The sequence below is a fragment of the Gavialis gangeticus genome, unplaced genomic scaffold (genome assembly GCF_001723915.1).
Source record: "Gavialis gangeticus isolate Ggan-Ray unplaced genomic scaffold, GavGan_comp1, whole genome shotgun sequence".
NCBI lineage: Eukaryota > Metazoa > Chordata > Crocodylia > Gavialidae > Gavialis > Gavialis gangeticus.
This window is the reverse complement of record NW_017729032.1, coordinates 137,981,038-137,997,174: the sequence shown is the minus strand read 5'-3', so window position 1 is coordinate 137,997,174 and position 16,137 is coordinate 137,981,038. Positions and strand designations below refer to the sequence as shown.

At 40.9% G+C, this 16,137-nt stretch overlaps 1 protein-coding gene across 1 annotated transcript in view; it reads left to right on the top strand.

Annotated features, from left to right (window-relative positions):
* COL4A1 (collagen type IV alpha 1 chain) overlaps positions 1–16,137 on the top strand; it is a 175,162-nt gene that overhangs the window by 2,342 nt on the left and 156,683 nt on the right. The window contains exon 2 of the mRNA XM_019523837.1: positions 1,892–2,040. Within this exon, the coding sequence (XP_019379382.1) occupies positions 1,892–2,040 (149 nt within the window). The remainder of the gene's footprint in view (positions 1–1,891; positions 2,041–16,137) is intronic.

Sequence of the window (16,137 nt, the reverse complement as noted above, 5' to 3'; positions counted from 1 at the left end):
GAACAAGCTTTAGTTCAAAGTGCCCAGCCACCATTTTTTCAGTGCAGGGACACTGATACATGTGATACTAGAATCTGCTGGAACACAGAAATGTCCAGCAAATCGGAGCAGGCTCCATGCATGTGTATAGGAGCCCATAGTCAGGAAACTTTTGACATTTTGAGTAGAAAAGGGAATGTGAGTAGAATTTAGGAGGTAAGACATCCGTTGGTTGGCAGCAGTTCCATATTGTCCTATTTGGTGGGAAGTGAAATGCAGGGTGCTTACCAAAGTTAAAAAGGGCACCTCAATCACACTGTAACTTTTTGTGTTTTATACAAAGCTCTTAAGTTACAGCGTCATTGAAACTTAACACACGTGCAGCTCCTGTGCACGAGGGCTTAGTGCCTCCATGCACTGACGGAGGCACTGCTGCTTGCTTTGTAAACCAGCCAGGGCTCTGGAAGCCCTAGGCTGGCTGTCGGTGTGGGTGGGGGTGCTCTGGGAAATTCTGCACTCCCAGAGCCTGCTGGTGAAAGCAGGCACTGGGGATCCTATTCCTAAAGAGGGGACCTGGCTAGTGCCCCCCCAACCCTGATTGCTGGCTTGATTGCCTGCTTGCTTGCATGGAGGCAGCCAGCTGGATCTCCTTGAACTCTCTGCCTCCTCCCTGTGGCAGACCAGGTGCATGACACTTATTCCTCACAGGGAACTGTATAGAAGTTCCCTATGGTCTCTTATTTAGAGCGCCTTTATTTACTACCTGATTTAAGGAGTGTATTTTTGCATGATCAGCCATTTAAAAGTGCTCTGCAGCCACGTGTGTTATGCCATGGCTGTAGAGTGCTTTTAGGGTCCCGACTGCAAAAAAAATGCCACTTCTGTCTTCACCTTCACAGACAAGCCCTGTGATGCAGGTTGACTGAAAATCACATGCTGTAAATCTACCTTATACACCTGTGTACAAGACAGTAAAACAGCATCGTATTTTGTGTTAAAGTAGATCTGACTTCTCTCTCCAAAGGGACTCAGGGAAAGTTAAGAGATGCATACATAAAACTTTTATTCTTTTACAAATAGCTGAACAAATCAAATAACTGTATGATTTTAAATTACAGCATCTACTGTAAATAGACATGACTCTAAATTATTTTTTTGCCCTGGACAATTTAAAGAGTTGGAATAAAAATCTAAAATTTCTGATTGGAGTAGCTAGATCTCCGTGCAACTAGATGGCTTTAGTTTACAGGAGATCATGCAACACACTCTGTTTTATCCTGAGATAACTTTAATGGTTTGTTAGAAATGAGCTGTGCCCAGGTTCAGAATAAAAAAGAAGGGGAGGACCAACTACCTTCTACATAGTTCTTATCCCAAACCATGTATTAGCTTATGTCCCTGAAAATGCTATCTGATAATAGATAGTGAGATGAGATTATAATGATTGTTTCTACTAACTGAATGAATTGGGCAGCAATTAATAGATGTAAAAATCTATCATTATTTAATAGATGTAAAAATCTATCACTATTTGTTACCCACCCACATTCAAGCCTATTTGTTTCAGCCATATGCAGTAGCATGTCTTTCAGAACATGGACCATAATTCATAGTAAATTTCACTGGCCTCAGTAGGAGTAGATTTAAGCCAACACTAAATTCTTTTAAAAATGTCACTATATATGTTTTGTGCTAAGGTTACACAACACAATTTTTTCTGGTAAAACCACTTTAGTTTTACTAAAGCATAATTAAAAAAACCCCCATATATTGGGATGAAGGACAAAACAAGGAGGAAGTAGGGGCATGAAGTTACATATCTACATTAACTTAGTGCTATCAGATTATCTGAGTTAAGTGCTTAGTGTCCTCAACATGAATTGCTTTTTGGGAACTTGTGTTTTTAATGTAGGATACTGGAGAAATCCTTATTTCATAATCAACAATTTGTTTTGTGTTGAAAATATCATCAAACTCCAGAATTTAATTCTTTTCCTCTTTAATTTACAGGGATGTAGTGGCTGTGGAAAATGTGACTGCAGTGGAGTAAAAGGGCAAAAAGTGAGTACCTAACATCTGACTAAACACTTTTGTCAGTGAAGTGATACAAAATTTTAAAAAGCTAATAAGATGCACTTGGAAATGTTTTCATAGCAACCAGTTTAGTGTATTTGTTTACAGTCAGGCATTCCTACTTAAACAAGCTGCAATATAATTTTGGGGGTGTCTTAGTTATTGTAGTGCTTCAAGCAATTTCCAAGCCCTTGAAGAGCACTGAAGGCTACATCTGGAGTGTGGAGTTATATCATCTGGGCCATGGGGCTGCCTACAGGGCCAGAAATTTGGTGACAGGAGGAGTGGTTACTGCCACGCCATGGTTCTGGGAGCTGTAGTAATTAATGCTGCCCACAAATTCCAGCCCCATGGGCCAAATGACATAGCTTTGTGTTCCAGATCCAAACCATGGACTTTCCCACACCACTCACATGTTCTGTGGGTCCAGATGAGTGTGGCACTACTCCTCTAAAGCAGTGGTCTCCAAAGTGGGGTGTGCTCACCCCAGTGGGTGTGCAAGATGATCCATTGGGGTACAGGAAGAAAATATTAGAACTTCTATTTCTATTTCTATTTATATAAATATACATATATTGGGGGTGCATGCTCAAAAATTTTTTACTGATGGGGGTGCGCAATCAAAAAAGTTTGGAGACCACTGATCTAAAGGGATGTAAAAACCCAGAATCTGGGAGGCATTTTATTTCAGTTGTGTAGACACAAGGCTCTCCTGTACTTTCAGTTAGCTTAATTACACAGCCCTTGCACTTGCTGGCTGTGAATCCTACTTTTCACTGCAGGAGCACACAAGCCTCCCATTCATTTCAATGGACAGCACTTATGCCCTTGACAGAGATTGTATTTGTTATGTGATTAATATGACTTTTGCGCCTTAAATTATAACCTGCCAGATATTAAAGCAATTTGTCTTTTGGTGAAAATGGCAAACCTGCCTCAAAGAAGTTACTCATTGAAAGTGAACTTCTGTGTGGTGTGTAAGTATCCCACATTAATTTTGACACCTGGCATGTTACTTAGACCCTCCACTATTCCACAGTGATCTGCTCTCTCCTACCTGCCTCCAAGGGAGAGAGAAGGAGGAAAAGCAGCTAGCTCCCTGACAGCCCACCCAGCAGTGATCTGTAAAGCAGACTTGCACACAGCCTTGTCCTGTTGCCCAGGTGGAAATGGGGACAGGGTAACCATGGTGGCCACAGGGACTGGGTGACAACTCCCCTCCTCTAGGTCAGCCCATACCACCTGCTTAGGCCTCTTGTAAGAAGTTCTAGGCCTAGGCTTTCTACCCTTCCTTTAAACTCCTGGTGCATGAGCAGCCTGGGACGGGGGAGCCAGTGCTTGGTTCTGGGTCATGTTTCCCAAGAGGTCTCTCCTGCATGAAGAAATATTGTAAGGAGGGCTGCCACTCAGTTAATTTTTAAATAATGTAGTCTGATTATCTATTCTAGCTCCAAATGGAGTTGGTGGAGTGCTGTGTGTGAAGACATCTGCATTTTTCGTTGAATGTTGTTTATGTAGTTTTCCAATGACTCTGTAATATAAATGCGCAACAAAATTAGATCCACAACTCACTTCTTCTCTGCAGGGGCAGCATCCTCTTCCCTGGGCCAAAGAGTCAGGGTCTCCTTGCTTAACTGCCTCATGGTCCTAGGTTTAAGAAGAAGACACCCTGTGCTGCTTGGTCTGTCACCTAGTGATTTAGGTTTTTGCCTTGTGTTGTGGGACATCAAGATTCAAATCCTGTTCAGGGGGAGGTAAACCTAGAGCTGCCCTATGTCTCCCTTGTCATAGGTAGGTCTGTATCCTTGGCAGAGTTGCAGTGGAGCACAGATGGGTATAAGTGACTCTGAATCAGGCCTAAATTGCCTGCAGTCATGCAGTGTCAGGACCATCATGCACATTGGATAGAACTGTAGGTGTTATTCAGGTGTAAAGTGAAACAGGATGCTGTTAGGTTACTTGGACGTCTAACGACTGTGTAAGTTAAATGTGTTTTAACAAGGAAATAGAATTCTGCTGTAATACTCAGTTATGTTGATAATATCTATCTTAATATAATTTTGGGGTGAAATCTTCTGTATAAAACCAGAGGGCATTTATACACAGGCTTGCACCATGACACTGATACCTTTAAAAGTGCCTGGTGCTGCGGCACATGCAGTTGTATAAGTGGTGAAATGCACTTCAGCTCTGAGAAAATGGTGGCGGTGTGCTTTTGAATTAAAATGCATCAAAGGTGTGTAAGTTCAAAGTTTAAAAGAGCACCACTGCCATTTTCTGCATGTTGACATGCAATTTGCCACTTATACAACTACGTATGATGCAGCACAGTGCGTATCAGCTTGTGTGCACAGCAGACTTGATTAATCAAGTCGGCTATGACCTGCAGATCTCCAGTGCATTGTGGGATGAAAAAGTATGTCTATAAATGCCCAGAGTTACTAGAATCTTTGTAGAAGCAGTGTGGGTAGTTAGAATGTAATTGAAAGCAGGTGTCAAAGGTATGTATCTACAACCCAGACCCTTCATTGCTGCTTTACTTGTCTATGAGTTCCTTAGCTTTGCCAATAATTGTGTCATTCTCTATCTCTATTCTCTCTTTCTTCTTCCCTTTCAGTTTCTACTATGCAGATTTTAACATATACTTTGCCTGTTTGTATATGTGTGCAGTGTGACTAACAAATGTAAGTTGGTGCAATTAAAAGGTTTTCTCTTTATGAATTGGGGATGGGCCCATTTTACAAGAATGTGTGTGTAATGGAGTGCTACTAAAGCTATTTTGGTATAGCACATCAATCCTGTATTTTGTTCTATGCCACATGCTATGCAAAAGGGCCTTAAGGATATTTTGGAGAGTTTTAAACTTGTCTGTTAAGGCTTTACTAGGTTTTTTTTCTCCTAAGGGAAAGCCAAACTTTCTGTGGAAGTCAAGGTCCGGTGAGTCAAAGATAATTTTGTTGAAAAGAAACAGAGATCAAACAACACAGAGGTAAATAAATGGTTTCAAAACATCTTCTGAGGGGGAGTCTGCTATTTTTTTTCAACCAACAAGTAGCAGAGAACCAAGTCAGACAGCCATTTAATTTAAAAAAAGATCTCCTGGGTGCCAGTCATGAGCTGGCAGGGGGTACTGGGGTCAGGCCTGGGCTCTAGGAGGTGGGGGAAGAGTAGGGATGAGCTGTCCAGCCTCAGGGACAACTGCCTCTCAGCCCCACACCCAAGTTGGCAGGGCCGGGGCCTGGGAAACAGACCCTGCAGTTGCCTGCCTCCCAACCCCTGCTCTCATTAGCAGATCAGGGTGAGGGCTGAGACACGTTCATTGGGCCAGGGCAGCTGCCTGCTTTCCCAGCCCCAGCTCTGATCTGCGGATTGGAGCGGGGACAGCAGAGCAGGCAACTGCCCAGGACAGGGGACAGTGTCCCAGCCCCACCTGAGCAGAGCCAGTCCCCTTACCCCTTGCTGCCTGGGCTGACCAAGAGCAATTTGTTTCCAGTCAGCTGCCTACATGTGAGCTACTGCATAGTAGCTACTGTGCAGTAAATCTGTTACCTGTATCTACAGGTAGTAGCCAACTGCACAGTAGAGTAATTCATCACATAGTAAATACAGCTCACATGTAGATGGTGATGCTTTACTGCACACTAGATTAGTGTACTGTGCAGAATGGCATCTCGTGTAGATATGCCCATTGTGTAGTGCAGTTAAACAAACTTTCGAATGTAAGGCATTCTTCATCATAGATGAATGAATATCTGTACCTAAATGAAAATTTAAAAAAAAAAGTTTAAAAATGTAGTAAGGTTTTATAAAATGTACACTAAATATTTCTTATTTTATTAAAAGCAAAACAAGAGAATATGAATATAAAAGTTTGAGTGAATATCTACTTTTTTGGAACTGGTTCAGGCTAGGTCTGCTTTTTAGTCTTAGTTTTCTAATGATTAAGACTTATCTAGGGCCATATATTTTTAACTTAATTCCAAGCCTGGTGTGCTTGAGAAATTATGCAGGAGGAATGAGGAAAGCTACTTTCACAAGAGCTGCATAGCTACCTGAGGGAGGCTAGCTCAACCCGATGACTGAATCAGCTTTTTTCTGGACATGGCCCCACTGTTAGAAAGAGGACTTGAAGATTCTTTTTGTCTGTTACCCTTAGCTTCGTCTTCACTCTACATATGAAACCCTGTTGATCTGACTTCCATTCCAGGCCAGTGTACAAGCTGTAAAACTCCAAATCTGCCCATTTTTATATACTGCAGCCACATGAGTCTGCTGCCGTGGGAGCTTTGGCTGCTGCGGAAGTGGGTGCTGGGTTTGTCCTTTTAATGCCTTAATTCATAGCATCTGGAATTATATTTTTCTCAAAAGTGTGGGAAGAGTTTTTCTGTTCTAGAATTTTTGTGTTTATTTTTGTTATAAATTAACATTCAGATTGCCAAATCATTGCATTAATGATCTTGCCGTACAAATGCAAATTAAGGAAGAGCTTGTAATGTACCGTATGAAATGTTACTTTACTACATTTTCAAACTGAGAAATGTATGTATTGGAATAACCATTTTTCATTCATTGTATGAGAATCTTTTTATCACATTGGTCACTTTGGATTGCCATATTTAGAATGTGTTCAAGTACACTAAATAAAATCTCTCACTGGACTACATCCAATGTAAATTGCATTTCTATGCCAAAATCCTTTAAGCTGAATCATACTTTGTCATGGACACATTATTGACAAAGCCTTAGTTTAATTTTCCCCCCAGATATCAGAAATGAATTTCACTTAAACACATAGTTCCTAATATATAAAATCTCTGTTATTCAGTTGAACTGCAGTATATAATAGCGTATAGTTGACTGTAAGTTAAATAATGGCAAGTATGAGTTATTTATAAGGTACAATAGTTTTGGATCAGCATAGTATTCTGTATAAAGTAACAGCTTACTATTCTCTATTAGTCTGGATCTTTGTTTGCTCTTTCTTATTCCATTAGTTTGGCCTTGTACACAATAACTTATTATTTTTTAACCTTGCAATAGTGTAGGATCTATTTAAACTGATTAGAATTTTGAACACTTGCCTACATTTAATATGATTACTCACAAATAGAAGCTGTGTTCTCCTTTTCATGCTAACCTGGATTTAAGATTCATTTGGGGACATCTGGAGAGGTAAGAACTTGCTAGGAATTATTATTGGATAAAAGGGGCATTTTAAGCATTTGATTATTACTTAGGGCAAACTCTTAGAAGAGATTAATAAAGCTGCTTGTGGAACCAAGAAATCTTCCGAATACCTTTAGTCTCTTAGGTGAAAATACTCATGATGATTTGCTATCATTTTACTGTTTTTTTTAGCATTCTACTTCAAAGTTTAGTATAATTTCTGGCCAAACTTCCAGAAAAACTTAAGACCAACCTTTTAAGGCCAAAACTTCAACCCAGTCCCAAGTATTTGTGGTATGGCCATCATGTATTAAATCCCTTGCAGTTTATATGTTAAATATGGAAAGGTGAAAGAAAATAAAAAATGAGGCTAGTTTAATTGCTGCATAGTGGCTGGGGAACTGGCTCTGGGGTTGGACCCAGGGAGGGATAGTTGATGGAACTGACTCTGCAATGCTACACTCACCAGACAAGGGAAGACAAAGTCTAATGGTCACAAACTGCTGGAAGACCATTTTAGACTGGACATAAGGAAAAAAACTTCTTTACCATGACTCTCCAGAGTCTGGAATAGACTACCCTAAAAGTGGTGCAAGACCTATTCTAGATACCTTTAAGAAATGCTGGGATGCTTATCTTGTTGGGGTGGTCTGACCCCAGCTGACTTCCTGCCCCTTAGGCAGGGGTTTTGGACCCAATGATCTCATGAGGTCCCTTCCAGCCCTAATGTCTGTGAAATCTATAATTATGATGTTTGTCAGTTTAGCAAATTGGAGTGAATGGTGCAAAACATTTTTTCTCAGCATGTTTTTATTCCCATAATTTGAAAGTTTATCTTCTCTTTTTATACCAATCTCTGTATAGTTAGAAAATGGACTTTCCAGACAGTAAGGGCCAGTCAAGGCTGTTTCTGTCATTTTAATTTTCTAGTGATAAAGCATAATATTTATAGAATAAAAACAATGTAGAAACAATGCAGTTTGATAGAATATGTATATTGGTTTTGAGTGCAATTCCAACAGTGCCAGCTGCAACAGTAATGGATTTGGTAATGGATGTGAATGGATTGGTAATTAATACTAAGTGATCAAATTAATACTATTCTTACTATTAATTGCATGTCAAAACACATTTAATTCACGCTAAGCACTCTACTATTGTGCACAGCTAATTCTATACTCTCTTCATGGGCATGTGTCTTTTCATGGAGGGAAAATAAAAATTGTACCCAGTGTTTTAATTTAATTATCTATTCCATGGGTTTGTTTATCAGAAGTTGGGGTTCTGCAAAATTTCCTAGTGTTTTTATTAACAATAGCTGTTACTTAGATGAATCTTGATTCACAAGACACTTCAGTTACGGTCTTAGGATCCATGGTTCTGAAGAAATTAGGGGAAGTTAAATATGTGGCTGTACATCAAGGATCAAAGCCCATACAGTTCACCTGTACTGTGATATTGGTTATGGGAGGAGATAGTGGTTTGGTAACATTGTCAATTAGTCACCAAAAGCCTTTCCCAGACCTTAAACATGGTATGATGATTATTGACAGGGCAAGTGCTTATTTCACAGGGCAAATACACAAGTAGTATTTTGGGTTCCTGAACTTTACCTTTCTTGTAAAAGGTCATTAGAACCATTTTCTACTAAACCACTCTTCTACCCCAATCAACTTCAAGTTTTATTTATTTAGCATATGCAGTTTCAGCCATCTTAAGGCAATATCATCACTAGTGTGAAGAGCTTGAAGGCCACCAGGTAGCATTGTAAATGGACAAAAGTCAGCGATGTGGAACATGGTTTGAACTTGTCCACAAAGACATTTGTTGTCATTGTAAAGGCCCCATTGGTATAGACCTGAGGAACAGTGGCTCTGTCCAGTTTGAAAATGGTTGAGAAGTACCCAATAATGGTGTGGCCAGTTAAATTCTGATTGACTGACTGTAGTGTCAGAGATGATATGGTGATTGATTGGTGCTTGTGCTGACCATTCTTCATGCCATTAAGTAAGTAAGCTTCAAGTAGGACAAAATGTCTCCTGCAAAAAAGAATAATGTAATAAGATACATTCTGACATTAGGCATATTAACTTTGGTTATGCTTTGTTATGACAAACAAGGGATTCAAAGTCATGTCCAATTTAATTTAAATATTTCTATGGAGAGCCTTCCATATAAGCAAACATCCCAGAGTCCCCAAGTAATGCAATATCTTTGAACAGAATTCTAATGCTTTTCACATAATGTTATTCCATTTGGCATTACATAGCTTTCTTAAACAGCTGCTGCCAGTTGCTTACTTGCAAGACTTTTCTTGCATAGGTTTTTGTATGATATTCTCAGACTTTATGGAGTACAACATGCCACATACCCATGTAGAGTTTAGTTTCGCTGTTGTTTAACTGCTGCTAGTGTACTGGTTCTGTATAGCCAATTCTGATGTCATCCCTCTATAAATACAGATCAGTAGAGTTTCAGAAATATAAAAACAATGTAAGATCAAAACAGGCATGTAACATCTTCACTCTACTCATCTAATAAAGACATAATCCTTCTTCCCCAATGTAACATCAGCATTAAGTGACTTTAAGTGGCATTACTTCAGGTGTAAAATTATTGCATTTCAAATAGACCAAGAATATTAAAGGCATGTAAGAACATGCAGCTTTTTCTATATCTTGTTATATGTATGGCAGCCCCTCTACACTGATTCTATTTTTCTTAATGTGCATTACTGCCTGAACTTATGCGCTAATTCCCCATGCCATATAGACTATGTATCACGCACACACAGATAAAGAGGCTGGCAGAGAGCATATATTGGGAACAGCAGCCACATTCTATTGCTTTTCTTTTAGGCTGCTTTAAATTGTTCTCTCAGCTAATTTACACTTTTTTCTTCTGGTAATCTCATAGACGTCAGAGCAAGTTAGCCATTATAAATGGTGTTTCTGTTTGCCAGTTTCCCACACAGGCATTTACAGGTGTTTGCTGCAATTAATCATTCATCTTCGCCTACACTTTTCTCTACAACAGTGGAGAAAAACCTGGAATGAATAACCCATTATTAAGATACCATATTAATGCTGTAATCACTTTACATTTTTTATTGTTCCTTTTGCCTTTCAAGTGCATGAAACTAAAAGAAGATACAAAACTGCTGTAGTGTCATATTTGGTAAAGGTTCCAAGCCAGTATTTTTTATTCCTTGTTAGCCTTTATGTTTATTTTTCTACTTCACTATGTAGACTCCTAGAGACTTTAACTCTTTCCTGTGCTCTTTCTGCCTCCTGTTTCCCCTTTTTATATTTCTCTGTAATGTTAGGTAATGCAGAGCAACCTTTTCCTTAGAAGAATATGTTATCCCTCCTCCTCTTCTGAGTTTGGGCCTTTAATTTTATTGTCATCGATTTTAAAATTCGTCATTGACATATGGGATAATGGTTCTTATCAAAAGTCACCATTGATATGATCAGCCCCAGGTATATATTGGCTTAAAGTATTGGGACAATCCCAACAGCTTGGTGGCTGAGCTCAAAAAAACCTTTGTCTTTGTACTTGTATTTGGAAAACTTTGAAGTCGTTTTCTTGTTTTGCCAATTCAATGCAACTAATGTGCATGACTGAGAATTTGCCACAGATCATCGTACTGATGAGAAGAACAGCAGGAAAAAACCCCCGAACTTTACTCCATCACTGTGTCAGAATCACCACTAATGCAACAATGTGTCATTGTGGTCTCAGGAGAAATTCACAGAGGGCCTGAACAAGGCCTATGCATGATATAAGCCCCACACAAATCCTACATATGACTTATATGGGACATAACTGGTGCATACTGTATGCTGGGTCCCTCTTTTTAGAAGGATTGCATCATGATGTGCTATAGTTTTCAGTAGAGTCTTCCATTTATAATAGACTAAACACCTTCCCTGGAAATTGCACCTTGACATGGCAGGAAGGTTCGTGTGCTCCAGTAACCATGAGAACTAAGTTTAATTTCTGTTAAGCCAAACCAGAAATATAAAGAGGCCAGACTACAGGCAGTTTGTTCATCCTCCAAGTTGGGGTTGTTTGGGCAGTATATCTATAATTTATTATCATGTGGTTATAAAAGTAAGTTATAAAAGCACATTCTGCCATCTGAGCAAATGATATGACAAATTAATTGACCCTGCCTTGGCAGGAATGATGAGTCTTGCTGACAAAGAATCTGAGAAGTTCTTTAGTGAAAGAAAGTGAGTTTCTGGAATGTTAAAAGAATGGCTGTAAACACAAAAACCTGTTCAAGCAATGAAATATATGGACAAATACAATATCTAAATCCTTGGAGTAAGCATATATTAGTAGCCATGAGCTATTAAAATCATAATATACTTATAGTATAATAATATGCTTATAACATTTCTGGAAAGATGAGATGATTATCATACAGATGTACAAGCAGTAATTATAATTTTAAATGAGGAAAAATTGCATACATACCTAAAGCCGTTTGACAGCCAGTTGCTTCAAATTTGAAACACCATACATGAAGATGAATATTATAAAATGATATGTCCCATCAAGCACTTGTGATGATGAGATCAAAGATCTGTCATATAATTGGCTACAGGCTTTGACGGTATCCTCTGATATAATATCTGATTGGTAATGGGGAACTCAGTATCCAGGCTGTGCATGAAAACAGTGAGATTAAGAATGAAAGGCGTTTATATGCATGCTCCAGGAATGGGCAGGAAAGGCGGGGATGCTCAGAAAGCCACTCTAATTAAAGCGCCCAGAGCGTCTCATGTATCAGAGTCCCTGCACTTAAAAATGGTGGCGGGGGTGCTTTAGCTAAAGCTTATTTACCAAAATTTAACTAAAGCACCTCTGCCGCTATTTTCAAGGAGTGGGACACTGAAACATGAGACACTTGATTCTGCTGGAGCATGGTAATTACTACACTCCAGCAGACTTGATTAATTGAGTCTGCTCCGATGCATTGTAATTACAGTGCATTGGAGCAGCCTTGTTACTTATGTATAGGCACCCAGAACCATGAAAGACTACAAGAACTACTTACAAAGGGACAACTCATCTGTCTTAATATAAAGGACATGCATAGATCAGCCCAGGATAGAAAATGACAATAGAATCTTGTTTGTGCCTTATGCAAGGTTTGATGATATAGATTCAGAAAAGGCAAAAAGTCTTAGTTACTGCTTGTACTACTGACTAGAATTAGCTGTAACAGAAGGGATAATAGTTGTTATATTTGGATCCAATAGTTTTCTATCCAGTCTTCATCTAAATAAATTAGTTACTCTAATGGTTGGTTCATTTTTCTGGAAAGTGACAATACTGGTTACACATTTATATTTGTATTTATGTTTTTTCCCCACTTTTGACCCAAAGGAAGATGTTAATGAAACATTAGCAAAGGATCAAGTTCTGTCTGCTATCCAGCATTGTGTTTGACTTGTTCCTTCTACATAGCAACGAGAAAATGCTCTTTGTTTGCCATTATTATTAACAGAGATTGTTGCAGCTTTACTGAACACTCATAGTTGCCTATTAGGGCTGTGAGAAACAGCACTGTTCCACTTTGACTTCTGTTTTGATGTTTTGACAGAACAGGATTTTGTTTCGAGTTTTGTTTCATTTAGAAAGCAGTGCTTCATCATTTTGTCAAAACTGTTTCGATGCTGTTTTGATGTTTTACCCATAGGTCTCCTGGGATTTGGCAGGCAGATCAGGGGCCCACACCCCCCGGGAGGAGTCTGGCACAGCCCCCGTAGCCGTCCCGGGGATGTGGGCAAGCCTCTGATCTGCCTGTCAGATGGTAGGAGGCTGGTGCTGTCGGTTGGGGCCAGCAGCAGAACCAATCTTTCCAGCACGGGCTGTGCCCTGTGCCAGTCCCAAGTGGCAGCACCAGCCTCCTGTGATCCAGTAGGCCAATGGGGTGGGGGAGAGGGCAGCACCCCCAAGAGGGGTTGGCAGAGCCCCGCAGCCCCCCTGGGGGTGCGGGAGGCCCCTGTTTGGCCTGCCGGGTCACAGAAGGCTGGTGCTGCCACCTGGGATGGCGCTGGGTGCAGCCTGCACCCAGTGCTGGGAAGATCGGTGCTGCCGCTGACCCCAGCTGGCAGCACCAACCTCCTGTCATCCAGCAGGCAGATTGGGGGCCCACCTGCACCCCCCTGGAGGGCTGCAGGGGCTGTGCTGGACTGCTTCTGGGGGTGTGGCCCCTGATCTGCCTGCTGGATGACAGGAGGCTGGCTCTTGCGGAGACCCACTTCTGCCTTGGGATCAGGGCAGTGGTGGGTTCCTGCACGTGCTAATTTGCCCTGGGCCCCGCACCAGAGCTGAGTCCATCTTCCCGGTGCTGGGTGCAGGACTGATCGTCCCGGCACTGGGTGTGGGTTATGTCCAGCACTGTCCCAAGTGGCAGCACCAGCCTCCTGTGATCCAGCAGGCCAATTGGGGGGCCCCCTGAACCCCTGGTGAAGGCTGTGGGTCCCTGCCGACTCTTCTCGGGGGTGTGGAGGCCCCTGATCTGCCTGCCAGATCACAGGAGGCTGGTGCTGCTGGCTGGGACTGGCACTGGGTGCAGACCATGCCAGGAAGATCGGTGCTGCTGCTGGCCCCAGCTGGCAGCACCAGCCTTCTGTCATCTGGCAGGCAGATCCGGGGCTGTCCCACACACCCGGGAGGGCTGTGGGGGCTGTGCCGGACTCTTTCCAGGGGTGCAGGCCCTCGATCTGCCTGCCAGATCACAGGAGGTTGGTGCTGCCAGGTAGGGCCAGCAGCAACACCAATCTTCCTGGTGCTGGTTGCGCCCAGCACCAGTCCCAGCCAGCAGCAGCAGCCTCCTATCATCTGGCAGGCAGATTGGGGGCCCACACCTCTGGGAGGGTCCAGCACAGCCCTGTAGCCCTCCTGGGGGTGCGTGCAGGCCCCTGGTCTGCCTGCCAAATGACAGGAGACTGCTGCTGCCAGCTGGGACTGGCACTGAAGCCAAGTAAGCCTGGCTTCAAAACATTTAGAGTGACCTTGTTTCATTTTGAAGCTGTTTCAAAGGCTTTTGTTTTGTTTTGATTTTGCTGTTTTGAGCTCAAAACGCATCAGAACAGCTTTGAAATGAAACACTGGATGAAATTTCACACAGCCCTATTGTCCATGGTAGGTTATTGTCAGGTGTCATATAGGCATCACACTTAATAGCCTTCTGTGTAGTTGCTGTCTTCCACTGCTTCTGCTTGGCTTATCAGGATCTACAGATGAAACCCTGACTTAGTTTGAGGCATAACACTGTTTACTTTGAGATACTTTAAGACTGAAAAAGCAGGATATTTGCTATAGTTATATCCAGAAGCTGCTATCTTGCTGCTCGGCAACTATAAAAAAAATTTGACATGACATTTCATCCAAGCCTAAAAGAACAAATGAGTTATTTAGACTAACAATATCTATCTGTTATGTAGCCTTAAAGATAAGAAATACTATTTTGTGAGAACTTACTGAAGTTTGCATTTCTAGGATGCGCAGTCCATGTTTTTTTTACTATTTATGGTAAATATTTATTTTCTATAAATATATATATGTCACATTTCATTCCAGGTCTGACACCTTAATAATAGTGATAATGGTGGTGGTGATGATCATCCTTAAAATACAAACTGTTTTTATGCATATATTTTTGAAATATGATGAGTATTTAAGATATACCAAATCCAGACATATGCAAGTTGTGTTCAGTAATTAAGGAGGAAGGGAACATTTTCTCCCTCTGCTTACTGGCTCTTCAACATTGCAAAGTGTTTTTAACACAATGTACAATGAAAAAGAGGAAGAATTACTCAGCGCTAATGAACTAAGCAGATGATCTCCCCAGGAAAAACAGCACCCTTTCATTTAATTTCTCTTCAGCAGATGGAATTTCCTTTTTCACATTGCTTTTACCTTCCTCTTGCCAGGGTTCTTTTAACTCTTCTTGGACCTAAGGAGGATGCTCCTGAGGCATGAGGATTTAATCAAGAACCCAAGTATGGTTTAGACACGTATTATGTGTACCTTTTTATTACTTATCCTCAGAAGTAAAAGGATTGCTCCCTGTCAGAATGCCTTGTAATCACATGTCCGTCAACGAGCATAAGTCTTAAAGATAAATTTGAGAAAATATACCTAGATCTTCAAGTTCCCTATCCTTTCTCAAGTAGGCCCAAAATATTGAATTTAAAAAAGCACCTTTCTAAAACTGTACTTCTGTCAGCTTTTGTCTGTTAAAAGCATCTTTCTATTCCTAATTTGTTGTACGTCAGTCCTATACTACTGTTCTGATTCGTTTTGCACTGGAGGTCTTCAGCTGTGATTTTTTTTTTTTTAAACAAGGTTCATATGACTGTACCAGGTAACATCTGTAGTAATATTTTGACAAGAAGGTTGTCATGCTCTTCTCACCTACAGGTCCCATCTGCTGGCTCAAGAATGTTCCAGTTTTGTTTAGTAGACACAGAATATACCAAATGCAGAATAATTCAAAGGTTTGTGCTGGAGTTTCCACTGTGCAGATTCAGGACCTAAACTTAATATGTAAAATGGAACAGCACTGTAGTTAAAACTGTACCCTGTTTTCTTCATTATTAGAAGCTTAGGATCCTTTGATAGAATAGAATAACCACATTTAATAGGTTGAGTAATGGCTCCTTACTTAGTACAGAAAATAACCAGTGCAGGAAACAGGTCAGACTAGATGAACATAATTGTCCCTTCTAGTCTTAATAGCTATGAAACTGTGCATAGCTACACAAGCAAGTTACCATGAAATAAACTGGGGTGTAGACTTAAAGCACATCCTGTATTCCATACTAATGACCCATGTGCATGCTTTTAACCTTGGATGTGTATAAGATAAGGTATCCGTTTTAATGAGGGTCA